Source organism: Galdieria sulphuraria (assembly GCF_000341285.1).
Source record: "Galdieria sulphuraria unplaced genomic scaffold scaf_50, whole genome shotgun sequence".
NCBI lineage: Eukaryota > Rhodophyta > Bangiophyceae > Galdieriales > Galdieriaceae > Galdieria > Galdieria sulphuraria.
In genome coordinates this window covers 34,123-58,793 of record NW_005178425.1, presented here as the reverse complement: position 1 = coordinate 58,793, position 24,671 = coordinate 34,123, and the positions used below count along the sequence as shown (strand labels likewise).

Below are 24,671 nucleotides of genomic sequence, written 5' to 3'. Positions count from 1 at the left end.
TCTTGTACGTTAGTGCTGAATCATGTCTTCATTCATTCATCACAATACAGAATTGACTCTTATCTGTAAGTAAAAGTGGTCCTTTCTCTTCCAAAGGCCAAGCACAAGACTGAGCTTGGAATCCAGAGAACGGTAATGGAACACTTACAGCATCTATATGAAGAAGGATCCCTTAATACAAGGTTGTTGTTGACAATAGAATGACTGACCTTTTGAATTCCATAGAAATAAATATTCGGAACCTGTTACAAAAGCAAGTTGTGTACAACATGGATTCCAATGTATCACCTTTATGTTTGCCTTACAAATGAAAACGGCTTCAAGTTCCATTTCAAGGATATTCCAGATCCATAAGACATGAGGAGTATTTTCATTGCAAGAAGCTAAATATTTTCCGTCGAAGCTCCATTTGATTTGAGAAATTCCTTGCCTTGGATTGGGTTTAGTCATATCAGCTGGACGATATTTTAATTTTACTGGTTCGGTCTCCATAACAAAATGATGATCAAGTCTATGAGAGTTTGGCTGCATTAGAATTTTTTGTTTTCCAATATTTCCTTTGTCATTATGGATGGGCGTTGTTGAGATTTGCCTTTCTATAAAGATACTTTGGTTCGGTTGAGGATATATCATATCCGTATGCTCAAATTCAGCTATCATTTTAGATACAACTGTGTTGACAATACGCACAACTTGATCGAAACTTGCGATGGCTAACAGATTTCCCGTTGGAGACCATAATGCTTCGCGCATGCCAAGTGCTGCTGTATACGGCTGATAGTAGAATAGGACTTTTCCTTGTGGCAACACAACTTGAAGTTGGTTGTACAGCGAAGAAGAATGAATCATGATAGTATATTCGTTGGGGCACCAAGAGAGACCTGTGACATCCAGAAGAGAGACTGGAAAGCTCAACAATATCGACACATTTTCCATACATACAATACTGACAAAGTAACTGCCATTCTTCTTTCGAATCAGAGCATAATATCGACCATCATAAGAATACGCGTTTCGTTTAAGAATTGGCATTTCTATATCTTCTATCTTACCCATCCACTGTCCTGTTATGGAGAAGAAGATTATGGACAAATTAAAGTCCAGTGTTACCACAATATGTGAAGAGTCTGGGCAAAAGTCTGCATCTGTGCAACCCTATCGGAACAAGAGTAAGGACCGGCATAATACGAAAAGGAGTAGCACGAACCAGTGGAGAGAGTTGTATCTTGACTGCTTTTCTTTCGGTTAGAGCTTCTTTTACTAGAATGTATGTTTTACTCTTTGGTAATAGGAGTAGAAGTTGAGAGTTTGGAGCCCACTTGAGTGACGTAATAGTTTCCCGAAAACTACATTGCTTGAAATTGGTTTGGTTAAAGAAACGAATTCTTAGAGATGGAACAAAGTACCTGTAAGTTTTTGAACTCAACACTGTTATATATAACTAGTTGATTATCATAGATACTGGCGATTTTTGTGCCACAAGGTGATAACTTTGTGGGTCCTCTACGGGTGAAAGTGTTGGAGAAATTCATTGGCGCAAATTTCAAAAAATAAATCAAATGGACGATGCTTTTCAAGCACCTTGAAGAGAGACAATTGGAGTTCCTTTTTGGGTCAGTAAAGAATAACTAAACATTCTTTCCATGAATACTAGCTTTTGTTATTCCAAATCTACTATCACTTGCTTCATTTATTTTGTGGAACTTTAGTATTGACAATACCATTTTCCATTCTTTTTCATTGACAAAGAATTTCTCATGATTTTAGAATAGAGCGGGACAAAGATTATGGCTGTTGTACTTTCATAAACTATTTACGCCGTTAAAGAAATACTCGAGTCTGTATATTCTTGAATATTGGACAGTGTTTAAGGTAAACTGTTGTTCGAGAACATGTCCTACGGGAGACAACAAGAAAACAACGCTTCTTGTTCAGGTACAAACTACAGCTCAAGGGGTTGGAGAGCGCCACAACGCTCGTCACAATACCAAAGTGAACTAATAGATGAGTTGGAAGGCTTCAGCATCCCTGGTTGTGATAATAGTAGCTCAAAGAAGCGAACAACCCTTCACTTGGATGCTGCAAATGTTGACACTTATTCTAGTTATCAAAAAGAAGGCCCTCCTTTTGTGACGCATTTGAATCAGTCGGTGAAGAAACTTAGCATTGACACTGACTTTACTAAAGAAGACAAAGATATGGAACTATTTACTCGAACAGACGACGGTTTCTCTTCCTTTGCTTCTGCAGGGAAAGTCGGCAAAAGAGAAAGTATTGGAGCAAAGACACCTATGAAAACTAGGTTTCCAGCTCCTCTGCAGCCCAATCCTCCTTTACCTTCAACATTGTTGCTGCCAAAGAACAGCAGGCAATCTCCAGAAGAAGGCAATCTTTCAAAAAGTTGTTCTACTCCAGGAACACCTGCTAGGGAAGGAAACCAATTTTGGACTCAAGCAACAACAACAAGTTTTCCCTCTTTTTTGGGTCAGAGTCAAACTATTCGTTCTACGAACTCGGAAGTTGGTAACGATGATATTGTTCCTAGTCCATACACTAGTTCGTCGGAGGAGTCAACCAGTATTCACCAAGAGTCAGTTTCGAATGTCTCAAGAGAAAACAAGTTTGCTTCTTTTCATGACGCAGTACTGTTTTCTCCACAAAGTGAAGCTACTGCAGAAACAAGATCCCGCGCATCTTCGGAAGATGATGGAAGAAGCAATAGCTCTTTACCAAGTGCTACTGAGAATAAGGTTTTCTTTCCTTGTAATGATATTTTTGCCTCTTCTGTATCTTCTCCTCCGAAACATTCGGTGTCAATTCCCTTTGTGGAAACAGAATGGAAAATTTGGCAAGATCTTCGGAAAGATAATTGTTTGACTCGTAATGAGTTGAGTGCCATTGTTGATCGTGCTGTTGATCGTCGACTTAGTGGGAATCCGAGCATGACATGTACCAAATTGGTTGAACTTTGTAATGAGGGAAAAGTTTATGTGATGGATATACTTTTTATTCTTTCTAGTCGACCAGTTGTGAATGATGCAGCAATGACTTTGAAGTGTTTATATTTGATTCATCGTTTGTCCTTAGAGGGACCGATCGATTCTCTTTGGCAAGGTAGACACGACAGTTTGCCTCTTTTGGACACCATTTCGAAGAACTGGGCAAAGCCTAGAAATGAAAGTCTTGCAGTTCATCCAGCAAGAAGTATTTGCAGTCGTTATTCATCGTTCATATTGGACAAATATCGTTTTCATTTAGAGTTTACAGAGTTTGAGACTAACTATTCTTTGGACCGTTTTTTTCGCCGGTTGGAAATCGAGCAAGTAGATCAGGTTCAAAGTGCACATAACAATCAGCGTTATTTAAAGGTTGTAGTAGATATTGTTTTGAATGCAAAGTATTATTATTCTGATATGACTTTAGGTTATCAGTTATTCTACAGCATCGAGGTTGTTATTCCTGTTGGAGGGTATTATTCGGGTTTTGAAGAATCTTATGGAACGACGCCATTTGGGTCCAGCAGTGGAAGTCTGTATTCTTCCTTGTATTGAAGAAGCCAAGGGTCTCCATGTAATATGTGTTTATTTATTCAGCAAGTTGTTAAAGATGCCTACAGAGTTAGTGCAAATCTCAAGAAGTGAGCAGGACGACATGATTACCAACTTTGAAGAACTTCACAAGATCCTTCGTTCCACTTTCCAAGTTTGTCGTTCACTTGAGTTGGTGAATGTGGATATTCCTGAGCTTTCTCCCGTATTGACGTTACCTAATTCTGCTTGTCAACGCCCAGAATCTAGAGACACTTTCCATATTAAGTGTCAGTTTCATTCTTTTGTAGCATTGCACAAGGCTTTCGAACCTGAGCACGCTCCAGAAGTATTTAGTGACTAAGATTCTTTATGACTTGAATAAAAACTAGATGAAAATGGTTCATTTGAGATATTCGCGAAATTCAAAACGGAGGAATGTGTGCTTTTGTACGATTCAAGACCGACTTTCAACGTGACGTTGCGGAAGATAAAAGTTCAGAAGAGAGCATGTCTATGTTAAGAAGTGGTCTAGTTGATTCCATTGGAGGACTTACACAGGTCTCATCACTCTTGAGACCTCGGTTCCTTTGTTGGGATTGGTGGTTACCGCCTATAGCAGAAGAAGATAGTCTTGTAGAGGCACATCATTGGACACGCTGTTGGAAAGTTGCTGTTTTATGTGTTCTGTGTTTTATCTTTTTCTTTTACTTTTGGTGGAAAAGTCTATTTCTTTTAGGAACGCTTTCACGTCTTGTATGTTTGGGGTTTTATGTCCTTTGAAAACCGACTGATCAGTTATCTTTAGGTAACGATAGTTGCGGTATGCATCGTATTATTCTTACTTGCCAACTGCTCGTTTTCAAAAAAGGCAAGTTTTATGTCTTCGGAGTTGAATGATGTGAAGACAGAGTGTCCAAGTGCTTCATAGAGCAAGTCGTGTTTGTGGAAGCTAAACTAGAGTATTTTGAGTTTTCAGCAGTTCTTCGGTAGTAAGAATAGTTCCTTGTTGGCGCAATCTATCTTTTGCTTGTTGAATCGTCTTGTTCATATATTTCCCGAACTCCAAAAGGTTTTGAGGGTTACCTGTGTGCCAGTTGTGATGAAAGAGTAGAAACAACCGGACATACTCTTCATGAAAAGTTTCCAAAGAGTCATCATCTTCGTCACTTTGCCGTTCTCCTAATGGAAGTAATATTCCTTGTTCTAACAAGTTTGTGAGCGCTTCTGTACAGTAAATACCGGTACAGGCGAATGGATACCTACAACAGTGAGAAGAAATGCTGCCAATTACTGGATTGGCTTACTTTGGCTCTGTTGTATTGCAGTTGTACAATACTCTTTGACAAAGTGAAAAGTATTTCTTGGCAAAGTAAACCAGTTGTAAGAGAGATAATAAGCCAGCTCCTCGAAAGTCCGTACTTGGGTCCTTTCCTTGGAAACCTATGTCTGTCCAATCTTTCCATAAATGTTCCTGATTCTTGGTCAAAGTGTCCCAAAGCTTGTATGGAACAAGTAAGAGTTAGACAACCTAAATAAGATTTCACTAACCTCTTCCAATATTGCCTTATGTTCTTCGTTATCTTTGCTAAATCTCGTTTCTTTCCAATATTTTATACGACTGACGAGTATGAACCAATTGGCTACTCTTTGTATATTTTTCTGAATGTTTTCACGCCTTTCAAAGCTTAGCAACAAGTTTAACAAATTCAGTGAAATAACCTACAGTGTTTGATTACTTTTGCGATGCAAATCTTTGACTTGTAGAATACGTTCCACTAACTCTTCCTTATTTCGAGACGGGTTCTCTTTCAAAAGTAACCATACAAAGGCAAGTTGCTTTGAGCGCCGCAAATAATCAAAAAACGAATGAGCTGCTAAAGGTGCAAAGCTTTGACAAATAACTTCAATTTCTCGTTTATCTGAAAAAACTTTTCTTTTGCGACGAATACTCATCACTTTTTGGATCTTTAATGGAAATGACATCCACCGATGATGTGGAGGCTTCAAGAAAAGCTCTACGTAACCTTCTTAGTTCTTATTATGGAATAGAAGAAACTCCTTCAGAATGGCTAGAAAAATCTTCAGTTATTGATGAAAGAAGAAGCTCAACAGATGCGGAAACACAGCATCCCACTCTTCAAACCCAAAACACGGAAGCTGAAACGCTTTTAAGAACTTTAAATTTAAGCCATTTGATGAAAAAAACTTTTGAGCTGAAAGCAGAAACAGAAGAATTGAACGTGAAATTGGAACATTTGTTGTACAACAGTTATCAGAAATTGGAGGAAACAGCAAGTACAATAAGTCAAATGACAGAAGAGGCACCCTATTTGGAACACACTTTAGAGGTACGTACAGTCCATTGTAGGTCCTTTTAGATTCTCATGTTACTAGGATGCTCTGGAAAAGATTGTTTCAGTGGAAGATGGAAATCAACAGGTCAACAAAAGTCTTTCGAAGGGTAGAACGGAGGTCCAGATATTGGAGTCTTGGAGCAAGTTGTTGAAGACTTTAAGGGTTGCAGAGGAGCTGAAAGAAAATATGTTGACGATGCATCAAAAGGGTAACACGAACCAAGTTGCACTTCTCTTTCACTCAGTCACCTCAATTCTTGCTCGCATCTCTTCCAAAAGTACGTACGTAACTGCATTGTTACGGGATCTTCAGGTCTGCAGTTATGAAATTCGCCATGATTTGTTGCAGAAACTTGAAGCAGAAGAGCACTCGGAACAGGATGATGGAATGTCTTTTAGAAATACACTCGATTCGTTGATTATGTTTGATGAATCGCAAAGTGTGATACGAGACATTTTGTTACGTCATGCACGAAAGAAGCTTTCATCAAGTCTTTCTTCTTGTTTAGGGAGTGAAGAACAACTTGAAGTTTGGAAATATTTTACTTGTTGTGTGTTATGGTTGAAAAATTCATTTATGCCAATATCTGTTGATCTGTTCAAAATAGCATCTTCTTGTGCAGAAGATGAGACTATTTCCAAGTTATCAGATATAGTCAATGATCAACTAATACTCTTTAGAGATGAATATTTGCAAGATATTACAAATGAAGATGTTATTTTGTTGGAAGAAGAAGAAGAAGAGGAGACTACGAAGTTTTTCAAAATTATGGAAGATATTAGAGTCGCTTTGAATGATTCCAATCTGCCTGTTAAAGAGTCATTGTATCAAACACTTGAAGCACTTCTTTTCAAGTGGAAGCATTTTGTAACAGCTGCAAGTTATAACTCACTTGTTCGACTATTGAATAGGAGCCTTGCTTTGGAAAGAAAGATAGTAAATTGGCAGATCTCTCGTTCATCTTTAGAGAAGGAATTGAAAGAGATATTTGAGCGCAGTAGTTTTTTATTGGGTCATTTAGAGCAATGGAGGGAAAGTTTACAATTGTCTCTCATAACTTTGTCGCAAATAACCAAAAATTGTTTTCTACAAGCAGTTCTGTATTGTTCGAGATATGAATGTAAGCATCCCAGTCAAATGTTGTCTTTGTCTTATTTTCTTCATTGTCTGAATCCTTCTCTTTTTGATGATGGTGATGAGATTATTGCTTGTGGGGATAATTTATTAGAAGAATATGTGTTATGGCGAAGTTTCTTGTTACAGGTTGAGTTTTGTAGTTGTTCTGCCTGTTATTTGGATGAAGACAACGGTCATTCTTCATCCGTTCATGTTGCCAAAGTAGTGCAACAAATTACGGATATCTCTCAAGAAATACATGAAGTTTTGATGGAAGATGGATCGAAATGGAATCGTCCTCGTCGCATTTCGGAGTCAAGTGCATATCCTAATCGTACACTTTCTTGGGAACATTTTGATACTCTATTTGTTTCCAACAGACCTGTGGAGTTTGAAACTCCTCTATTTGAAGATCAGGTATTGATTGTTTGTATAGTACAACGTGCGACAAGATTCTGGCAGGAATTTCTACGGTTGAGAAGGCTATCTTCTAATGCGTTGGAACAACTCAAGTCAAATGTTTCATCTTATATAGATACTTTTCTTTCCTTGGGGATAAGATTTCGAAAGGAACTTTTGAATAAGTTATATGTGTCATTTCAGGCTGTTTTATCGACAGGAAACGAAGCAAGTGTAGCTTAAAATATAAATAGGATTCCAATATTGGATTGCTTGATTTCTGTATCTCATTGGCCACTTGAATGAATCATCCACTTACTTTCTTATCAAGCCATTCCATACCATCATGAGTAGTAGTGCTTCATCTCATCAACACCAACTTCATAGAAATACAGACACTCGTGAGGCTGGAACAACGAAAGCCCATCATAGCACACGTGTTTCCTCACGAAGGACGGCTACAAGTGGAACAACGGAGAAGCCACCAAGTGTATTTCTTTGCAAACCTCGTTATATGAATAACCTTCCCGAACCACCATTTCTTCCCAAAATGTATAATCTGGAAGTAGAAACTTCTCAATATGCAAAGTATCGTATTTCTTCTTTGGAAAGCAGCTACAAACCCAAGTTGGAAACGGGACCAGCCTTGGGTATATGGGTTGATTGGGTAACACCAGAAGAGGAACAACAACTTGGAGAAGGGGAACCTTTAACTGCAGAAGAAGAGGAAATACTTGCTCAAGTAGAAAACTCTCAGGAAAGTAAACGAAAGTTTTCGGTTCCTTCCTGGATGAGACGAACTGGATATGACGAGTTTTCTGAACTAAGGGCAAATAAGAATATATCGCAGTATCCCAATTCAGATGGAAGTTCTTCTTTAAAGCAGCAGCGTTCACTATCGGAGACGATACAAGACGAGTTTGAGGCTGCAAAGCAAGTTCCTGTACATCCCGATCCTCGCAAACGTCATTTAAAACCTGTGCAAGTCCTTCCAGTGTTTCCAGATTTTGAAAATTGGCCAGACAAGTTTGTTGTTTTACAGTTTGACTCGAATCCTTCTGAAGAAATAGAAAGTCATCAAGATACTCAACGTATTGTGGAAGAGTTTATAGAAAACGCCTTAACCGTTGCTTTTACTAACCAAAGCGGAGAACGTTTTCTGTCGTATTATATACCCACAGAAAATACTATCGAAAATAGAAAATCACAACATTGGGAAGAAACCATGAAGAAGAATAATACCATAGAAGACTATGAGTTATTAAGGGAGTATACTTTTGTAACGAGACCAGAAGAGGGCAATAGAAGTTTCGTTTTCCTACAAGATGATCAAGTAGTTCGCTACTTTCCTGTTACTAGTAAACTTTTTTTATATAGACGGATACGTCGTCAAGAAACCTCTCAGCCTGGACAGCCTATTTTGTGGGTTCATAGACGTCCTTTTACGGAGAAAGAAGAAAATGAAAGAAATGAAGTTATAACTGAGTTGTATGGAGAGAACAACAAAACTTTGTCAGAAAATACAAATGCTGAAGAAATAATACGACAATTGGAAGAAGATGAATAGAGTGAGATGGAAAGTGTCCAACTTTACTACTATGTGCTGTTAGCGCTAGTGAATAGCAACTCTACTTGTGTCCAAATTATTTTCTTTCTCTCATGCTCTTTTTACATAAAAGTTACTTACAACAAAATGAAAGTTGGGACCACAACTACAAATAATCTTCAACGCTCCAACCTTTCATAATTGACCTCTTCACCCTCTAGTAATGAAGCTATATCTCCAATCTCATCCAAAGAAACCGAACCATCACGATATGGAAACTCACGTATCATATCGTCCATCTCGAACATTCCATAAGAGTCTTCCTCCTGTTTATCTTTTGAAAAGATTCGATTCAAGGATGACTGAAGACGAACATCAGCGGCGTTCATTTCTTCGTTTCCGTTATAGTTGATCGGCAAATAAGCAAACTTGTTCTTCTCTAATGGTTGTTGACCACTCATTGCAATTGGATTACTTTGAGTTGACGAATGCAATTCATCCTCCACTTGCAGGGGAGTCATATCTGAGAACAAATGTTCCTCTTGTGTCTGAGCGACTGAATCTCCATAATCATACAAAAAGTTTCCTCGTGACCATAATTCTGTATCTGCTTCTTGGTTTCTAGAGTCACTAAAGCTGTAACTACGAGTCTGACTCGTCCTTTCCTCATCAGGACCACCTTCTTCAACTACAAAACTTGGCGGCTTTGATATATTTTCTCCTCCTTGAAAAAGTCGTTGTGCCCTGCTTTCCATATCTGCGTGTTCTCTTCTATTAGAGTCTCTGAGTTCTTGAACCGATGCTGGAGGAAATGAAGGTGAGTTTGACCTTTTCAAACGAAAGAGATCCAAAAGTAATTTTTGTGAAGCCTCTCTCAGTACTGAGGCTTGTGTGTCTCCCAACTGATCCTTTGCAATATAATCTTCTCCATCTGAATGTGAATAATCGAACCCATTGGTTTGTTTCGAATCCGTATTTTCTGCATTTTCAGGTGCCGGAAGACGTTTGCGTTTCCTACCAATAAAATAAAAAATTGAATACTGAAATCTATTAGGAAAGCTCACCTTGATAATGAATAATACTGCAAGATAGGTTCAAAATAGGAAACAAAAAATTGTCTCACTTGTTCCATTTGATTTTCCAGCTTGTAAATTCTGCGTTCGTTTGCAATGCAACGTTGACGTAGCTCTTCTTCTCGTTGTCTAGATAACATAAACTCTTGATACAAAGCGTTTTTATCTCGTTTCAATATTTCTAAAACGTTACTGTTGCCATAATTCCCCAATTCTATCACAGGTTGACTTCTCTCGATATCCGTAACACCCATTCTATGAGAGACAGTTTCACTGGTTGTATTACTAGTTGTGCCTTTCACTTTGTGATATCCCTCCGGTGCAACGTGGCTTTTCTTGCGACTAATCTTTAATAACAAGTCCTTTCTTCCCCTAACAAAATTGGCGTGCCCAAAAACCCATCTATCTGGATCCAACTTGTGAAACCCATACTGGTTTAGTTGCCTTACGAATGACGAAAAGTTATTGTGCTTAAAATATCGTGGCAAAATCTCTCGGGCAAATTCGTTCGGTCGATGAACCATAAATGAGTCTCCAGAATCCATCCAAGACACAAGGTTTGTTGTATTAGGGTCATCAACAAGCTCGTAAAGTTTAGAGAGAAACGGTGTTGGCATGGGGATATTTCCAGCATAGCTAGAAGCCCTCAAAGACGTAGCATCCTCAGTATGACTATTATGCAAGGAGCTGAGAGTGGTTCCTGATCTCATAATGAAACTTGGGTTGTATCCAACTTTCAATATATCGCAACTTTTTTTCAAAAAACGCCAACTTTCAACGGTGGCTGACTCTTTCACGAATCGTTCTCAACTCACGTTTCTTTCCCAAGTCGACTGTCGGGAAACTCTTGTTTTCACGTTATTACCTGGGAATTTTCCTCAAATGATTGAATATCTCTGTTCAAGCTTTACTCTCTCTCTCCAATTCTATTTTCTTAGGGTTCCTTTTGTGATACTCAACCAAGAGAAGAGCGGGCGTCTCAATCCGTCCCCCCAATCAGCAATCAACTCTTTCGATTTCTTCTTCCAAAGAGAATTTTAGTGTTCCTTTGAGATTCTCAGTCGCTCTGTGTGCAGTACTACTTTTCAACGTACAGCCTTGGTAGGTAACAAGGTCTACTTTTTATATTCCAAAGAACTCTTTTATAAAGGCTCTTAGATAATGAAATCTTATACTTTGTCTAGTACGAATTCTGATTTACACAACACATGCAATACTCGTACTATTTCAATAGTTGACAATTGCAACTTATATATCTAACAAAGCCAAAATTTTCGAGATCAAAATAAACCTATACAAAATTTCTTACAACTCAGGCCATTCTTCTTTCCCACACGAAAAGCTCAGACAGACACGTGCTCAGAAGGATTTGCGAAATGTTGGTAGAAAATGAGACAAAGAGTACACACAAGCGAGCTACGTCGTATATTGCAAGAGACACGTTATTAGACCAACTTCGAAACCAACAAATACCTTGTCAAGAAGCTTTCGATACGTTGTTTGGAATTCAGAACCTTCTTTGGCTTATTGTCGCATTAGCTTTATTGCGGATTCCCGTTCTTCGACTGCTTCGAGGTCAATCTCCTGTGGATCTGGGTTTCTTAGAATGGTCTTTGGAAGGCTATCGTGGAACACTAATTATGTTTGTCTTCATGATGTGGAGTTGTTACCTTTTCTATCTGTTGCATTGGCTCAACGCAAAGGGTGTCTTACATGTTCGACTTGCCGACGTGTTGTTTCGTCTCATGTCTCTTTTAATGCTTATATTACCCTTCAAGTGGATATCTTTCAGAGGACTCTCTCCTGTTCCTTCGTTCTTCCTGGTGTTGCAGGTATTGGTTTTGGTTCAGTTTACAACTACTTTTGTACAAACTCTACTAGGCTCACAGTTTCTTTCTCAAGTCATTCTCTTTCTACTCAGTTATTGCAAGTGCAGAAGAAGATGGAACAGCAAAAGAGGAATTGTTGAATCTAAGGAACTTTTCTTATTTTATTTTGGCGCCGACTTTAGTATATCGGACAAAAGGATATCCTAAAAGTGACAGTAAGTGTAATTTCATGTTGTTCCTGTAAGAAATGAACAAGAGACTTGAAGAAATAAGGATAGGCTTCCTTCTAATGCAGATTCTTCGTGGTCTGGGTCTCCTTGCTGTTATTTATCTTATCATAACCGAACAAATGCTTCCAGTTTTTTATAAAGCTGGAAAGCTAAGCTTATTAGAGTCTATCGTTCTGTTGACATTACCCGCTGGTAGTCTCTATTTGGCACTATTTTTTATCACCTTTGAGGTATTTTTGTTCCTATCTTTCCATACCGGAATATTTGACATTATCAGCAAGGTTGCACTGAACATTTTTGCAGAAGTTACCTTCTTCGCAGATCATTATTTTTACGAAGATTGGTGGAACTCCCTATCTTACGATGAGTTTTCACGTAAATGGAATAGACCTGTCCACGAATGGCTTGCTCAACATGTCTATAAACGAGCGCGCATTCGAGTATGTAATAGAGAGTTATGATGTTAACAACTCAAATCTCTTAGGGATTCTCTCGAATGGGAGGCATTGCTTACACTACATTGTTCTCGGCTATATTTCATGAAATAATCTTGGCTATAACTTTTGGCAAGTTTCGTTTATATATGACAATGATGATGATGTTACAAAGTTGGTAGTTTCTGGATGCAAGTTTTATTCCCTGACCTTTTTTTACAGTTCCATTAATGTTTGGTATGAAGCTGATTATGAGAAAAGATTCTCTAGTCCGGAAAAGAATAGTAAATACCTTCTTCTGGTTTGGCATGTTTATAGGTCCTGCCATTCTTATCACTTTCAATGTTTATGATTGGTATATTCAGTCCTCGGGTTTGAATTAGTGGAATAGATTGTTTTTCTTCGTTATAGAAAAAGATATTATATAGAAATAGCTTTTGTGACCTTTCTAGTTGTTTATAAGAAAGACTCTGTGTAGTCACAGTAGATTTGATTGATACGAGTTTATATCGTGCAATAAATAAGAAGTGTTCTAAGAAAATTGTCTCAAGGGAATCCAACAAGTCTCAACAAAATGTCTTCAAAAGGAAAATTGAACAGGAAGCCAACAAGACGACTTCGCTCGAGACGCCACGTGGAATCGAGATAAGAATTTTGATTTGCGATTCCTTTTAAGACGACAGACGTTGGTAGTAAAAAGTTGCCTTTTATATTGTGGTTGCCATCACTGAGGAAAGCGTTTACTTTGGAGCTATAGTTGGCAACTACACTTTGCCCAACTAACTATCTGTATATGCAAGTTTTGGAGTTTCTTATTTTACCGTAAAAAAACGGACTCCGCAAGGGACTTACCGGAGCATCAAGCTGGTGCCTCGAGTTCACTCAGCTCCAGAGTAAAAGCTAGGGTTGATCCTTTGCCTCTGCAGAATGTTTTGCCGAACGCTGGAAGCTTTCTTTTCGGTAGCAACCAGTCCTCGGCAATAACTTCTTGGCCTCCAGGTTCAATATTATCACCAGCTTGGGTCAATTATGGAGGTATACCCGACAATGCTTTTATCGTTTCTCCTTCTATATTTGTTGAAACTCCTACGAAACACTTTTACCAAACTCATGAAGGGGTGTTGGGTGATATGGCTTCTACTCACGTTTCGACGCCCAATTCATTGACAGGGACTCCTCATTACATACAGCAACAAGAACAACAAGAGGAAAGCTATCATTTTCCAAGGGACCATAATATAGAAAGTTGTAACTTGTCTACTGAAGAGGAGAACGAAAACCCGATAAACACTTTGGCGGCAATTTCAGAGTCACGACTGCCTTTTCAGACAGAACAGGCAACAAGTGGCGCAGCTTTTGCTTTCCAACAGTCTTATGCACAACAGTCCAGTAAAGCAGATTCTAAAAGCACCAATAATGATGAAGACTCAAGCAGGAAGTCTGGAAGTAAACGATGGCTTTTTGGGACGAACAAGTCTTTCTGCTCTGTCCCAGAGAAAGTTGGTAAAAAACCTCGTCCTCGAGGATATTCAATGACCAACAACAGTGATATGCTTTCTTTGGAAACTCCTTCGTTGTCGACATGTTCCAATGTTGCCAAAACGGAACCGTTGCTGATGAATTATGAACCTCGTTGTAATAATAACATGGTTCCATCCATGTTTATTCCAAGTTCTTCAGTAGTAAACTCGTCCTTTCCAGCGGGGAATGCGAACATGGAGTCTTCGCTTGCCAATAGATATAGAAGAAGTACTGTATTGGAGGACAGTTCCAAGTTATCGATGGCGACATATGCGGATCGAGGGTTTTCGTCCATGTCACAATATGCTCCCAGTTACCTTCGAATGGCAGAAGAAGGAAGATCGACAAACTCTCTCCGGATGCGAGGTACCTACTTTCGACAACAGTTGAATGACTCTTTGGAAGATATAACGAGCTCATTGGATAGGGGTGCTTTGAACTCTCTACCAGCGGAAACTCCTTCACAAAGGAGAGAACGAAGGAAATTGGCTAGAGCACAAGTTAGAGCAGCGAACCAGTTGCAAAAAGAACAAACAAGAGATAGGTTTAAGAGTATGGAACAAGCAGCATTTGTGAAAAAGCCAAAGAACGTGGACAATGCTCAGCCTTCTAATGTTAGTCCATCAGAAGACTTTTCCTGTGCAAGTTCAAGACAAGAAGATACATTAACGGAGGAAGCAAAGGATGTTTTTGACCCGAAAGCTATCAGAGCAATACGAAACAGGGAGGCAGCTCTACGGTCAAGGCAACAAGCAAAGGCAAGATTGAAAGCCTTGGAAACTGAAAATGCAGAATTCCAACAAAAAGTCAACTTGCTTGAACGAGAAAATATGGAGTTGCGAAAGGAGCTTGAAAAATTCAAAGCTGTCCTGCAGCAGAAGAATATTACCATGGAACATACTGAAGAAAGCTGTAGAGCCGCTGATTTTTAGAATATTTTATCAATTTAGAAATATATTAACGATGTTGAAGGTAGTGAAGAAATTCTCCATACGTCAACATATGTCTTCAATGTATAAAATATGACGAGGAATATTATTCATAATTCAAGTAGTGAAACATCGAAGAATAGCGTTCTTATCAAATAGAAAAGAGTCCCAAATGTTGCTATTTTGTTGAAGATTATGTTGTTTCATTTCTAGTGATGTGCGGATTTGTCCAAACTCCATTCGTGCCTTTAAAGCACCTTCTTCATCATCTCGATAAGCCATCACATATATTTCACTTTCATCCATTACTCTCTTCCGATTCCATTCAGAAAGATTGCGAAGGATATTGGTCGCAATTTCCAACAATTTCTATTCAATATCTGATTCACAAACGTAGTGATATCGTCCATCGACACTTACTTTGACATCATATGCAGCGTAAACCAAAGCATCCTTAGGAATAGGTCTTCTTAGCCAAAAATTTCTGTCTTGAGAAAAACGATTCTTGAACTAACAACAAGTCTTTCAAAACAAGTAGCGTTGTAGTTCAAACCAACCTACAGTTCTTTTCAATTCTAATGTTTGAGGTGATATTTCTTGGTTCACAAAACGTCTTAGCAAAGTGATGAATTTCACTGGTAACTGTCTGGTATAGCCTTGCTGTTCTCTAACAGACAGTTAAGAAACCTGAGCAATTTTTACGAACAATACCTCAATATTCGGAAAGCCACTTGGGTGTCAAGAACGTTACGTAACCTTACACCATAAAGCCACCAGAGAGCATCAGAGTCGTATCTACAGTCATGAAACACTTTGAGAATACGTTCAGATTCTAAGATTTCCTTGAAACCAGTCAAAAATAATTCTTTTTGTAGTGCACAAACATCAAAGATAAAAGTTTTTGTTCCTGTACTGACTTGTAAAAGGCACAGCCTAGTAACGAGAAAGCTGAGTTTACGTAAGACCTTACACAAACATACTTTCCGTCTCGACTAAGATTCACGCCTTCACAGTCCACCGCAATGGCGTCACATACTCCCAATGTCTCGTTTATTATGTTCTTGACTCTTCCTGGTTGCGTAACTAGCTCAAAATCGTCCTCGACTTGATTCCACATGTTGTAATGTTGACTAAGAACTGAATACAACAGACAACTATGAAAGAAAGGTCCATGATTGCAATCTCCTCATCATTCCTCTTCAGAAACTTTTGAGAATTGTGAAATACACTCTACAAGAGCATATTCATGAAGTACTAGTATTGATAAACTTTTCATTAGCCAAGTCAATGGAATATTTGTATTCATAACACCTATGTTAACAAATCCACAGAGAAAGAGAGAGATTGACAAACTGTATACAACTTTAAGCCATTTTTTCAAAGAATGGAAATTCTGTTGAGAAATAAGAGTTTGAAATTCTTTCTAAACATAATTACCAAACTAATTGAGAAACTTGATGCTTTGGAAAATCAACATTATAACCTAACAGAAAAATGTATCTCCAGCCTCTTTTATATGGCTGTCAACTTGATAACTCTTGTTCAAAATGGAAAGTAGTTTTTTTCTTTCTTTTTTCTCATTTCTCACTTGTTCAAGGTAGTTCTTCCTAGTTTCAGCCTCTGCTTTTCGTTCATGAGCACGGTAAACAGCTAAAAGTCTTTTGTACCACCACTTGGCTACATTCTCGTTCCTTGGAAAGCCCTTAAGAACCTCCTGTATATAAGCATCACCTTGTTCTCCAGCAGTTCCAAAGCGTTCCACTTTACACAACAATTGACAAATCTTTAAGACAACTTGACAATCTTCAGGAGTCACAGGAGGGTGCCTTTCATACATCACACGAGCATGAACCAATCTTTTCAAGGCGTTGCTTACTCTCTTTGCTTCCCTGCTATCTCTTGGAATATATCCAATCAACTGTTGTATCTGTTTCTTTTCCTCTTCTAGAAAGAATCCACGTCCACAGAACAATCCTAAAATACGAAAGACTCTGGAGACATCTTCATCTTTTCGTGGAACTGAAATGACGTCCATAAACTTGTTATACAACACGGAGCCTACTACTTCACCCTCGCGATATACAAAGTGTCGGCTTGGTCTATTACTAGTAGTTTTCTGGAACTTCGGAGCTAAGTTGACTTCCTTTCTTTGGTACAATTCAAGAGCACCCTTCCATCTCTGCGCAGTTTCTTTATCTAGAGGATATGCACCAACCAATTGAATAAGTTCAATTACACGTGGAGCTGTTAAATATCCTTGAGTCCTATGACCCAAAAGAGAAACAGCTCTCTGAAGATCTTGTTTCTTGGAAGGAACCACAGGAGGAAGTTTAAATCCCCCAGGATTCCTAAATTTCATGAAATATTTTCCTAAAGTATACACTGGCTCTTCTACATTCTTCTCCAATTGGAACTTTGCTGGTGTCGAAACGAAGCACTTGTGAAAGTACCAAACAAAACCCGAAACTTTTCTTCGCGACAAAGGTCCACCAAAAAGAGTAACGCTACTCTTACGAAAAACGTTACAGTAAAAGGGATTCACAAACTGTAAACAATACATGACCAACTGGATACATATTTTACACTAAACTGTTGTAAAATTGCATTCGAATTTCTCAAAAGTAATTTTGGATTCTCATGAAATGTTGCTTCTCAAAGTATATGCAACACACACACACACACACATCTTTATTTATACACACAAGTTCCTTTCAAGAGGTAAATCACTGCTATTTGTCCATTACGACTCAACAAGACGCCAGAAGAAAGTGACGGACTTCAAATTATAAACCAAAGGATATAACACTCTTCGCTTGTATTTACATCTGTTCAACTATAGCCAAGTACCACTAGTAACATTTCTAGTGAATAAAATACCTTTTTACCCAAAATCTCAAAAAGAAGCAACCTCTTTACTGTGCCTATGCGGACTCAATCTTTTTCGAAACTGACAAATAGAGAAAAGGATAGCTTTCCTATTTGAACATTGTTTTTAAAGATGAGCCAAATCGACAATAAAATGAAGTTTTTGAACACAACAACGAAATATTGTAAGCCTATGAATGAGATAGTTACAACTTGGTTGTATATTCTAGTCAAATATTTGAGCAAGATATGCACCCTCAACTGAGTTGCTGCTAATGATTTTCGCGGTGATTCATTCAAATGGTTTGGATGAGCGAATATGAAAAGCACACCTTCCCAGGCACATCTATGCCAACAATTGCAGCTTGTATTAAAGAAAAGAAGAGTTTCTGTGCAACTCGATGCCTTGAATAGATTGGCAGACTTTTATGTGAAAAATGTAGAGAATGAATCACTTTCTGCGTTTGCAAGCAAGATATCTGAATTTCTTTCTCGTTGTGGTTCCAGAAACACTATTGTTTCCTTACAAGTTGCAGAGAGAATAATAGAAGATATTTTAAAAGTTTTAAACAGAAAGCAATCTCACCCTACACGTATAATAGATAGTTTTCGAGAAGTACCTATTCTCTCACTTGGTAGTGAATCAAGTACAATATACCTCAAAGAATCTACGGGTCTGAAAGTATTGGATACACCTGAGAATATGCTGGAACAATATAAGATAAGATACAGACTCCTTTTATCAAGAGCTTTGGAAAGTAAAAAAGCGACCTCTTTGGGTCAAGGTGAACGTTTGGCCATATTCCATAAGGAACTTTCATCATCTTTGACTCCCATTCAGAACTTAAGCAGCACAGATCGTCTCACAGCAAACTTGTTTGGTATACTTGGAAAGTTTGAAGGCAACAAATATTTCATCGAAGATGAAACGGGATATATACAATTGGATTTGAGTGAAGCTTGTTCAAGTGACAGAATATATACTCAAGGTTGTATTGTACTTGTACGGGGAGAATGGAATGGTCAATTGTTCCGAGTAACTAATATAGAAATGCCTCCGTTAGATGCCTCGTTGTCGAATATAATGGAACCCAAGGCATTGTGCCAAGTGATTGATTCTGAAGTGGACGTCCATGAGAAACAACAGAATCATATCATGGTAATCATATCAGAGATTTGGCTCGATCATGATTCGGTTTTTAACAAATTAGAAAAGTTATTCAGTTCACTACAAGCGGATGATGTGTGTCCTGATACAGTTGTACTCATGGGAAACTTTTTGTCACCGTCACTGAATCCTGACGAGGACCACTTGTTACATTTCAACAATGGATTTCAACAGTTGGCATCCTTGCTACATGAATATATTCCTAACGAGCAATGTCAAGTGGTCATTATTCCTGGTCCCAATGACCCAGTATGTCACTGTCAATTCGTTATCTTTTTATATATTGAATACTTTTATTTAGGGCATTAAGAATATTCTTCCAAGACCTCCCATTTTGGAGTCTCTTTTGAATCCTTTGCGACATCTTTACAAATGCTCAACGGCTGCTTCCAATCCAGTCAGAATAGTTTGTCAAAACTCCAATATTATATTTTATCGAGACAATATTGAGAAGAAACTTGTTCCACATAGTATCTTTCTTCTACCAAACAACTTGAACAGACTACGTGAAATGATAGTTCAAACCTTATTGGATCAAGGACATCTTTGTCCACTTCCTATGGATATGCAACCTGTCTTTTGGAATCATGAACAAAGTCTCTGGTTATTTCCTCCTCCTCAATTTCTCGTTTTGGGGTGTGGTTTGGAATCTTTTCAATATACATACGGACAAACCAAATGCTTTGGAACGGGTTCATTTGCCTTGGAAGGTTTCTTTCTAGTGTATGAGTCCAAAAACCAGCATATCCAAATTTGTCAAATATAGACTTGAAAAAGCTTTACAAAAAGAAAATTGAAATAACCGTACAAAAAACCCTTTAGTAACTCATCCATCCAAGAAATCCTCAGATATACATTCAAACATGTGAAAAAATATAAAATGCAAAAGTTATCGACAAATGATATAACCACACAGCAAAAGACACCACTACAGGAAATCCAATCTTATTCAGTTTCTAACAAAAGGAAACTGAATAGATACTTTCATATGATGTGTTGTTAACCTCATTCCAAGAAAGTACAAATAACATACATGGTTACTGAGAAATGTTGTTATCCAATGTCAGTTCTTTGTTCATAGTAGAAACTTCACGGGAATTGGGTCCTCTTCGAGTTCGTACATGAGGACCGATTGGAAACTCTAACCTTTCACCATTTTCTCCAAAGATAATTGGACGACACTTTGGATCTTCATTCATTAAAGATGAGTTTTGAAAATGCGCAATCAAATTATTCCTTCCTTGAATTCTTGCATAAGTAATTTCACAAACTTTTTCAGAGTTAAACCTTCCCCAGCGTCTTCCATGAAACTCAAAATAAAAGGGAACAATAAACTGAGGATGACGAAAATTAATAAAGGCGTAACCAACATTGCATCTATTTTTAAAATCGATAGGAAGATAGAAGAAGTCAAACTTTCCTCGATGGTTCTCTTCAAGTGTTGCAAGAAGCATTCTCTGATTATATTTGTTCGGAATATTCCGAATCATAAGTGCTGTTCTAATGTCTTCTCCTGAATGAACTTTTTCCACATAAAGAATAAATTTGGAACGATCATCTGACGAACTTCTACGAGAAATCATTCCGTTTGATGAAACACTGCCTGAAGGAGAATTCAAAGCGGAGCCTTCTCCCGGTGTTCTATTTCCACTTGGTGAATGAACTGAAAGAAACATCGGACTTGACATTGACCTTGGTGACTGTCTCAAAACATCTTTTGAAGAAAAACCATTCGAACGACTTGACGGAATGGGAGTACTTCTCGAAGAGCTCACATTATAGGCACAGGTCTCTAGTGGAAACCTTTCCGAAGAACTGAATCCGTCCATGACAAATGAGTGCAACGATGAAGAGTATTCTCCAAGTCCATGCGGATCTGTGCCAGATATAAATCCAGGAAGAGAATCTGACGAACTCTCTTCTTCTAAAAGGTTGCCAGTATAAGAAGACGATGGATAACTCGAACTGGCAAAAAGTGAATCGTTCGTAAGATGACTTCTTACTCCACCAGGTCTGCTGATTTCAATTTTAATCTTTTTACCTGAAACTTCCGTCTTATTCAACTTATGCAATGCTACCTCAGCATCTCGGACGTCATAAAATTCAATAAACTTGTGATGCTTTTTATGAGGTGACTCACGTATTTCCTTGATATCGCCATATTCACCAAATACTTTCCTCAACTCATCAGCAGTAATGTTAGAGTCCAAGTTGAAAACCACCAAAGTACCGTTGTTAAAATGAGTTGCTGAGTTTGTTGAATGAATACCTTTCTTCATAGGTTCATTCAGAGCAGGAGATGTTTCGCTTGACAATATAAAACGAACTTCTAAATACCTTCCGTGAAATGATACTTTTGGCAATAAATTGACTGCTTCACGTGCATGTCTTAGGTCAAAATAAGTAGCTTGAATAGCACCACGCCCACCTCTCGAACGCTGTTGAGCTCCCAAGTCTCTTAATGGACCAAAGCGTTCCAACAAACACCTCAGTTCGCTATCATCTACACCCGGTGGAATATTTTTGACTAGAACAGTCCGACTCGGGGTCTCAGAATTGAGGTAACGAATATGACTTGGTGAATATTCATTATAGGAATAGTTACTTCTTGTGCCATTCAAGTCAACGCGTGTTGAAGAAGATATAACTCGCGGTGAAGAGTACTGCGAGCAATTATTCGACACAGTTTGACTCTCTTTCGTTTCTCGACCATTTTCAGCACACTCTAAAGTGCGAAATGCAGACAAAACGTCTTCATAAGAAGAACTATACCTTTCACCTGAAAATCCTTGCTGTTGGAAAACTTTTCTTCGTTGTGAAGTTAGAGAATGAGAAACAAAATCGTCTATCTTTAAAGAGGACGGAGCGGAGGAACCATTCGAACCATTCCGATCTAGAGCACTTAAAGACGACGAACGAAACAAACTATCGTTAGCAATAGGATTAAGATTGGCGAATCGAAAAAACTTCTGTGGTGATTCATCACAAAAACCTCCTTGAGACTGATTCCCTTCGACGACAGATGTTCTTAGCGAAGGACTTTCGAAGGGTGAATACGATGACATGAATGTATCGCTTAAACTTCTGCCGGTTACCTCTCGATTCAGTGTTACACTACTAGTATCTGCAGGTAGTTCATGCGAGTTGAACTTTTGGACGGAAGCACAACGAAAATCTTCATAAACAATTTCTTGATTCCGTTTAGGCGATGAATCACTTTCACCTGTATTTTCTACGTGAAACAAAAGAGGTGAACCAAGTCCGCTCCTTGCAGATCCACTTCGAAGACTTTGTCTAGTCCCAATTGGTTGGATAAATTTTGATTTCCTTCCAGACAACCCCAAATCCTCATAGCGTCTGTCACATGATGGCGACAAGCCCGATAAACCAATACCATCATCCGCTAACTCCTTCTGCAATCGGTCTGAAGTTGCGTAGGCTGAATTATTATTTCCTGAAGAGTATTCGTTAGAATTCTGGTTTCGTTGCTCATTATCTACATGTAATACTGGAACTGAATACGGCTTCTTAAAAATCTCATGAGAAGGAAGACTCGAAGGCTTTAGCTGCGGAGAAAGAAGAGGAGACAAATAGTTTGGAGAAAAAGAAGGTGTGGTGCTCGTGGAATCTCCAGAAGAGTCCGCATCCGGGGCAAGGCTACTGTCCAATATTACATCTGAGCGAGTTTCTGAAAGCATTTTGTCTTGCTCATACCCTCCAGCCAACGATGAGGAATATATGTTATTGTCCCACTTTACCTTATCTCTCCCAAAATCAACAGGAGAGGAAGAGTCTACCAAATAACCCTTAAGTGTTGAGTTAGCCACACACTGTCCATAACTTGCGCCTGCTTGCTCTTGAAAACTACGATATTCTGTTTTTCCCGATACGTTCTTCTTTAACCAGATTCCGTTCTCACAGCTGGTTTCAACAAAGCCTTCCATACTGTTCCGACCGGGATTCTTGCTGTAGTCTATGCCATTACCTTTTTGTGCTTCTCCACAAGAGGGTGGAACTGATAGGGTTGACTCCATTCCAACAAAAGCTTCCGACTCTATTTGTTAACTTTCTCTAAAACGGCAAAAAAAATCTCACAACACTAACACGAAAACTTAAACGAAGCTTGCGAAAAAGGTACAATTAGTGTTTGCCAAAATTGGAATTTTTTCTATATACGTTGTCCCAAATATCAAAAACTTTTAAGTTCAACCTTCTGAACGAGAGCTGAATTCACTTGGCACAACCAACCAACGCTTCCCTTCAAAACTAACGCTTACTGTACAGGCTTTGGTTTTCGTCCCACTTATTTCAAACCTTTCCCTGAAATACGTCACTGCTGAGTTTGGTCAATCAATATACAACTCTACAATAAATGTCTTACAATCTCAGCTTAAAACGACCAAAATGGAGAATGATAATATGACGAAAGGGATTTCTTCCTTTAAGCCCATTCCAAAAATTTCTATCTCATGTTACGCACCCTCAACTACATTTGGGGGAAACAAAAGTGTGGAGATAGCGAGATCGCTTTCCAATGCAGATTGTAGACGGCTCCCTTAATTCAGTGTTTTCCGTGTTACAGACTCTAGACTCAAGAAAACAATCGCTGCTAGACAAAGATAAGCAAGTTGTTAGGTCACAATTGCCTGTTTGAGGCTATTCTATTTTTAAGTTTCTTATCTAGCTTTATGAGTACAAAAAGTGAAAGTGATTAACATTAACGTAAAAGTCTCCCAAAAACTTTTTGCAAAACAACACGTAACTATCAAAAAACGACTGACTGTTAAATGACAACTTTTGCTCTCCTTATTCTCGTTTTTTTGCAGAGTCACTATAGACAAGTTCCTCCTTCAGAGCATGACAATGGAACTCTTGTCGCATTTTAGCTTTACGATTCAAATAAATAAATGCAAAGTGGTTTACTTACATTAATGTTTGTGAGATGGTGAGCTTAAGTGTAGGTCTAGAAACTCAAAATATATCAATTCAAAGTCCTTTTATTATCATCACAACATTTCCAGTCTTTTTACTAAGATCAACAAGTCAATACAGTTTTGGACCATCGACAAACAGCATCCGTTTGCTACGCTGGTTATATTATCATATTTTATTTCCTTATGAAGGGCTGTATATCTGCAACTTGGTGACACTGCCTATGGAGGCTTCAAGCATATCGACAACGTCTTGGTCCTGCCCTCCTAACGAGTCTTCGTAGTTTGGACATCACTGCTTTTATACTTGCGATAAGCCAGCTTGAAAAGTCCTGAGTCATAAGGTATTTTTCACAAAAGATTTCAAAACAATGCAACATTTGCAGGACATATGTTGTGCCTAATTATTAACTGTGGCGAAAAAGAAATCATATGCGTTAAAATCAAGAGTTATAAGCCCACTTTAATAAAAAACAACCGTTCTCTCGGACTCTGTAACCCGTTTCATTCAATTAGGTCTAGCTTACTGAAGCAAAGTTCAAATCAATCTCTATCGATTTATGTTATGTCTGTGACTTTAAGCTCATAATAACGTCATTTTGCTTCACTGTACGACCTCTGGTATGTGTCCTTCACTGGGTTGCTTTAATAGCAATTTCAGTGTTACATATTCATACCCCTAGCCTTATTCGACTGCTTGACCTTTCAATAATGATTTCAGAAGAGAGGACTGAGAGACATAGTA

The 24,671-nt window shown here is 38.4% G+C and overlaps 12 protein-coding genes across 13 annotated transcripts; 6 read left to right on the top strand and 6 right to left on the bottom strand.

The window, feature by feature from the left end:
* Positions 1–2: 2 nt before the first annotated feature.
* Positions 3–1,653, bottom strand: Gasu_51380 (uncharacterized protein). The gene is made up of 3 exons (XM_005703744.1): positions 1,407–1,653; positions 1,208–1,354; positions 3–1,155 (listed from the first exon to the last, which is right to left on the bottom strand). The coding sequence occupies exons 1-3, from the start codon at positions 1,530–1,532 to the stop codon at positions 154–156; spliced, it is 1,275 nt and encodes a 424-aa protein (XP_005703801.1). The 5' UTR covers positions 1,533–1,653; the 3' UTR covers positions 3–153.
* Positions 1,654–1,873: 220 nt separating this feature from the next.
* Gasu_51370 (uncharacterized protein) lies at positions 1,874–4,037 on the top strand. Its single transcript, XM_005703743.1, has 2 exons — positions 1,874–3,374; positions 3,424–4,037. Exons 1-2 carry the CDS (start codon positions 1,893–1,895, stop codon positions 3,889–3,891), a joined length of 1,950 nt encoding a protein of 649 aa, XP_005703800.1. The 5' UTR covers positions 1,874–1,892; the 3' UTR covers positions 3,892–4,037.
* Positions 4,038–4,452: 415 nt separating this feature from the next.
* On the bottom strand, positions 4,453–5,493 carry Gasu_51360 (hypothetical protein). 2 transcript variants are annotated; one of them, XM_005703742.1, is made up of 4 exons: positions 5,254–5,493; positions 5,079–5,205; positions 4,835–5,028; positions 4,453–4,789 (listed from the first exon to the last, which is right to left on the bottom strand). In XM_005703742.1, exons 1-4 carry the CDS (start codon positions 5,481–5,483, stop codon positions 4,480–4,482), a joined length of 861 nt encoding a protein of 286 aa, XP_005703799.1. In that variant the 5' UTR covers positions 5,484–5,493; the 3' UTR covers positions 4,453–4,479. The 2 variants fall into 2 exon arrangements, with proteins under 2 accessions (XP_005703799.1, XP_005703798.1); XM_005703741.1 differs by having other exon boundaries at positions 4,783–5,028.
* A 10-nt stretch (positions 5,494–5,503) lies between these two features.
* Positions 5,504–7,666, top strand: Gasu_51350 (uncharacterized protein). The gene is made up of 2 exons (XM_005703740.1): positions 5,504–5,878; positions 5,925–7,666. The coding sequence occupies exons 1-2, from the start codon at positions 5,507–5,509 to the stop codon at positions 7,641–7,643; spliced, it is 2,091 nt and encodes a 696-aa protein (XP_005703797.1). The 5' UTR covers positions 5,504–5,506; the 3' UTR covers positions 7,644–7,666.
* A 7-nt stretch (positions 7,667–7,673) lies between these two features.
* Gasu_51340 (uncharacterized protein) lies at positions 7,674–9,092 on the top strand. The gene has a single exon (XM_005703739.1). It carries the CDS (start codon positions 7,747–7,749, stop codon positions 8,965–8,967), a length of 1,221 nt encoding a protein of 406 aa, XP_005703796.1. The 5' UTR covers positions 7,674–7,746; the 3' UTR covers positions 8,968–9,092.
* Positions 9,093–9,102: 10 nt separating this feature from the next.
* Gasu_51330 (heat shock transcription) lies at positions 9,103–11,333 on the bottom strand. The gene is made up of 3 exons (XM_005703738.1): positions 10,835–11,333; positions 10,011–10,752; positions 9,103–9,960 (listed from the first exon to the last, which is right to left on the bottom strand). The coding sequence occupies exons 2-3, from the start codon at positions 10,727–10,729 to the stop codon at positions 9,126–9,128; spliced, it is 1,554 nt and encodes a 517-aa protein (XP_005703795.1). The 5' UTR covers positions 10,730–10,752; positions 10,835–11,333; the 3' UTR covers positions 9,103–9,125.
* A 10-nt stretch (positions 11,334–11,343) lies between these two features.
* Gasu_51320 (O-acyl transferase, membrane bound) lies at positions 11,344–13,067 on the top strand. The gene is made up of 6 exons (XM_005703737.1): positions 11,344–11,851; positions 11,901–12,063; positions 12,115–12,308; positions 12,360–12,518; positions 12,563–12,686; positions 12,735–13,067. Exons 1-6 carry the CDS (start codon positions 11,396–11,398, stop codon positions 12,893–12,895), a joined length of 1,257 nt encoding a protein of 418 aa, XP_005703794.1. The 5' UTR covers positions 11,344–11,395; the 3' UTR covers positions 12,896–13,067.
* A 96-nt stretch (positions 13,068–13,163) lies between these two features.
* Gasu_51310 (uncharacterized protein) lies at positions 13,164–15,038 on the top strand. Its single transcript, XM_005703736.1, has 2 exons — positions 13,164–13,319; positions 13,357–15,038. Exons 1-2 carry the CDS (start codon positions 13,306–13,308, stop codon positions 14,963–14,965), a joined length of 1,623 nt encoding a protein of 540 aa, XP_005703793.1. The 5' UTR covers positions 13,164–13,305; the 3' UTR covers positions 14,966–15,038.
* A 4-nt stretch (positions 15,039–15,042) lies between these two features.
* On the bottom strand, positions 15,043–16,193 carry Gasu_51300 (3'-5' exonuclease domain-containing protein / KH domain-containing protein). The gene is made up of 5 exons (XM_005703735.1): positions 15,943–16,193; positions 15,674–15,895; positions 15,524–15,629; positions 15,383–15,472; positions 15,043–15,331 (listed from the first exon to the last, which is right to left on the bottom strand). Exons 1-5 carry the CDS (start codon positions 16,077–16,079, stop codon positions 15,080–15,082), a joined length of 807 nt encoding a protein of 268 aa, XP_005703792.1. The 5' UTR covers positions 16,080–16,193; the 3' UTR covers positions 15,043–15,079.
* A 25-nt stretch (positions 16,194–16,218) lies between these two features.
* On the bottom strand, positions 16,219–18,123 carry Gasu_51290 (uncharacterized protein). Its single transcript, XM_005703734.1, has one exon. It carries the CDS (start codon positions 17,520–17,522, stop codon positions 16,446–16,448), a length of 1,077 nt encoding a protein of 358 aa, XP_005703791.1. The 5' UTR covers positions 17,523–18,123; the 3' UTR covers positions 16,219–16,445.
* A 10-nt stretch (positions 18,124–18,133) lies between these two features.
* On the top strand, positions 18,134–19,948 carry Gasu_51280 (DNA polymerase epsilon subunit 2). Its single transcript, XM_005703733.1, has 3 exons — positions 18,134–19,244; positions 19,297–19,687; positions 19,738–19,948. The coding sequence occupies exons 1-3, from the start codon at positions 18,147–18,149 to the stop codon at positions 19,815–19,817; spliced, it is 1,569 nt and encodes a 522-aa protein (XP_005703790.1). The 5' UTR covers positions 18,134–18,146; the 3' UTR covers positions 19,818–19,948.
* Positions 19,949–19,952: 4 nt separating this feature from the next.
* Gasu_51270 (RNA-binding protein) lies at positions 19,953–23,933 on the bottom strand. The gene has a single exon (XM_005703732.1). It carries the CDS (start codon positions 23,027–23,029, stop codon positions 20,033–20,035), a length of 2,997 nt encoding a protein of 998 aa, XP_005703789.1. The 5' UTR covers positions 23,030–23,933; the 3' UTR covers positions 19,953–20,032.
* Between the last annotated feature and the right edge of the window lie 738 nt (positions 23,934–24,671).

What these genes read in the sequence shown, in the direction of transcription:
- Gasu_51350 (XM_005703740.1), top strand. Translation starts at nt 5,507, where the DNA reads ATGACATCCACCGATGATGTGGAGGCTTCAAGAAAAGCTCTACGTAAC. An exon ending in ATTTGGAACACACTTTAGAG is followed by an intron (nt 5,879 to 5,924) that starts GTACGTACAGTC and finishes TCATGTTACTAG; the next exon opens with GATGCTCTGGAAAAGATTGT.
- Gasu_51300 (XM_005703735.1), bottom strand. Translation starts at nt 16,079, where the DNA reads ATGTGGAATCAAGTCGAGGACGATTTTGAGCTAGTTACGCAACCAGGA. An exon ending in AATCTTAGTCGAGACGGAAA is followed by an intron (nt 15,896 to 15,942) that starts GTATGTTTGTGT and finishes TCTCGTTACTAG; the next exon opens with GCTGTGCCTTTTACAAGTCA. An exon ending in GTGGCTTTCCGAATATTGAG is followed by an intron (nt 15,630 to 15,673) that starts GTATTGTTCGTA and finishes ACTGTCTGTTAG; the next exon opens with AGAACAGCAAGGCTATACCA.
- Gasu_51360 (XM_005703742.1), bottom strand. Translation starts at nt 5,483, where the DNA reads ATGAGTATTCGTCGCAAAAGAAAAGTTTTTTCAGATAAACGAGAAATT. An exon ending in CGCAAAAGTAATCAAACACT is followed by an intron (nt 5,206 to 5,253) that starts GTAGGTTATTTC and finishes AAGCTTTGAAAG; the next exon opens with GCGTGAAAACATTCAGAAAA. An exon ending in ATAAGGCAATATTGGAAGAG is followed by an intron (nt 5,029 to 5,078) that starts GTTAGTGAAATC and finishes GTTCCATACAAG; the next exon opens with CTTTGGGACACTTTGACCAA.
- Gasu_51370 (XM_005703743.1), top strand. Translation starts at nt 1,893, where the DNA reads ATGTCCTACGGGAGACAACAAGAAAACAACGCTTCTTGTTCAGGTACA. An exon ending in AGCGTTATTTAAAGGTTGTA is followed by an intron (nt 3,375 to 3,423) that starts GTAGATATTGTT and finishes ATATGACTTTAG; the next exon opens with GTTATCAGTTATTCTACAGC.
- Gasu_51330 (XM_005703738.1), bottom strand. Translation starts at nt 10,729, where the DNA reads ATGAGATCAGGAACCACTCTCAGCTCCTTGCATAATAGTCATACTGAG. An exon ending in CAGTATTATTCATTATCAAG is followed by an intron (nt 9,961 to 10,010) that starts GTGAGCTTTCCT and finishes TTTTATTGGTAG; the next exon opens with GAAACGCAAACGTCTTCCGG.
- Gasu_51320 (XM_005703737.1), top strand. Translation starts at nt 11,396, where the DNA reads ATGTTGGTAGAAAATGAGACAAAGAGTACACACAAGCGAGCTACGTCG. An exon ending in AGGATATCCTAAAAGTGACA is followed by an intron (nt 12,064 to 12,114) that starts GTAAGTGTAATT and finishes AGAGACTTGAAG; the next exon opens with AAATAAGGATAGGCTTCCTT. An exon ending in ATAAACGAGCGCGCATTCGA is followed by an intron (nt 12,519 to 12,562) that starts GTATGTAATAGA and finishes CAAATCTCTTAG; the next exon opens with GGATTCTCTCGAATGGGAGG.
- Gasu_51280 (XM_005703733.1), top strand. Translation starts at nt 18,147, where the DNA reads ATGAAAAGCACACCTTCCCAGGCACATCTATGCCAACAATTGCAGCTT. An exon ending in TTCCTGGTCCCAATGACCCA is followed by an intron (nt 19,245 to 19,296) that starts GTATGTCACTGT and finishes ACTTTTATTTAG; the next exon opens with GGCATTAAGAATATTCTTCC. An exon ending in AACCAAATGCTTTGGAACGG is followed by an intron (nt 19,688 to 19,737) that starts GTTCATTTGCCT and finishes TCCAAAAACCAG; the next exon opens with CATATCCAAATTTGTCAAAT.
- Gasu_51380 (XM_005703744.1), bottom strand. Translation starts at nt 1,532, where the DNA reads ATGAATTTCTCCAACACTTTCACCCGTAGAGGACCCACAAAGTTATCA. An exon ending in TTGAGTTCAAAAACTTACAG is followed by an intron (nt 1,355 to 1,406) that starts GTACTTTGTTCC and finishes ACCAATTTCAAG; the next exon opens with CAATGTAGTTTTCGGGAAAC. An exon ending in AGATACAACTCTCTCCACTG is followed by an intron (nt 1,156 to 1,207) that starts GTTCGTGCTACT and finishes TTGTTCCGATAG; the next exon opens with GGTTGCACAGATGCAGACTT.
- Gasu_51270 (XM_005703732.1), bottom strand. Translation starts at nt 23,029, where the DNA reads ATGGAGTCAACCCTATCAGTTCCACCCTCTTGTGGAGAAGCACAAAAA.
- Gasu_51290 (XM_005703734.1), bottom strand. Translation starts at nt 17,522, where the DNA reads ATGTATTGTTTACAGTTTGTGAATCCCTTTTACTGTAACGTTTTTCGT.
- Gasu_51340 (XM_005703739.1), top strand. Translation starts at nt 7,747, where the DNA reads ATGAGTAGTAGTGCTTCATCTCATCAACACCAACTTCATAGAAATACA.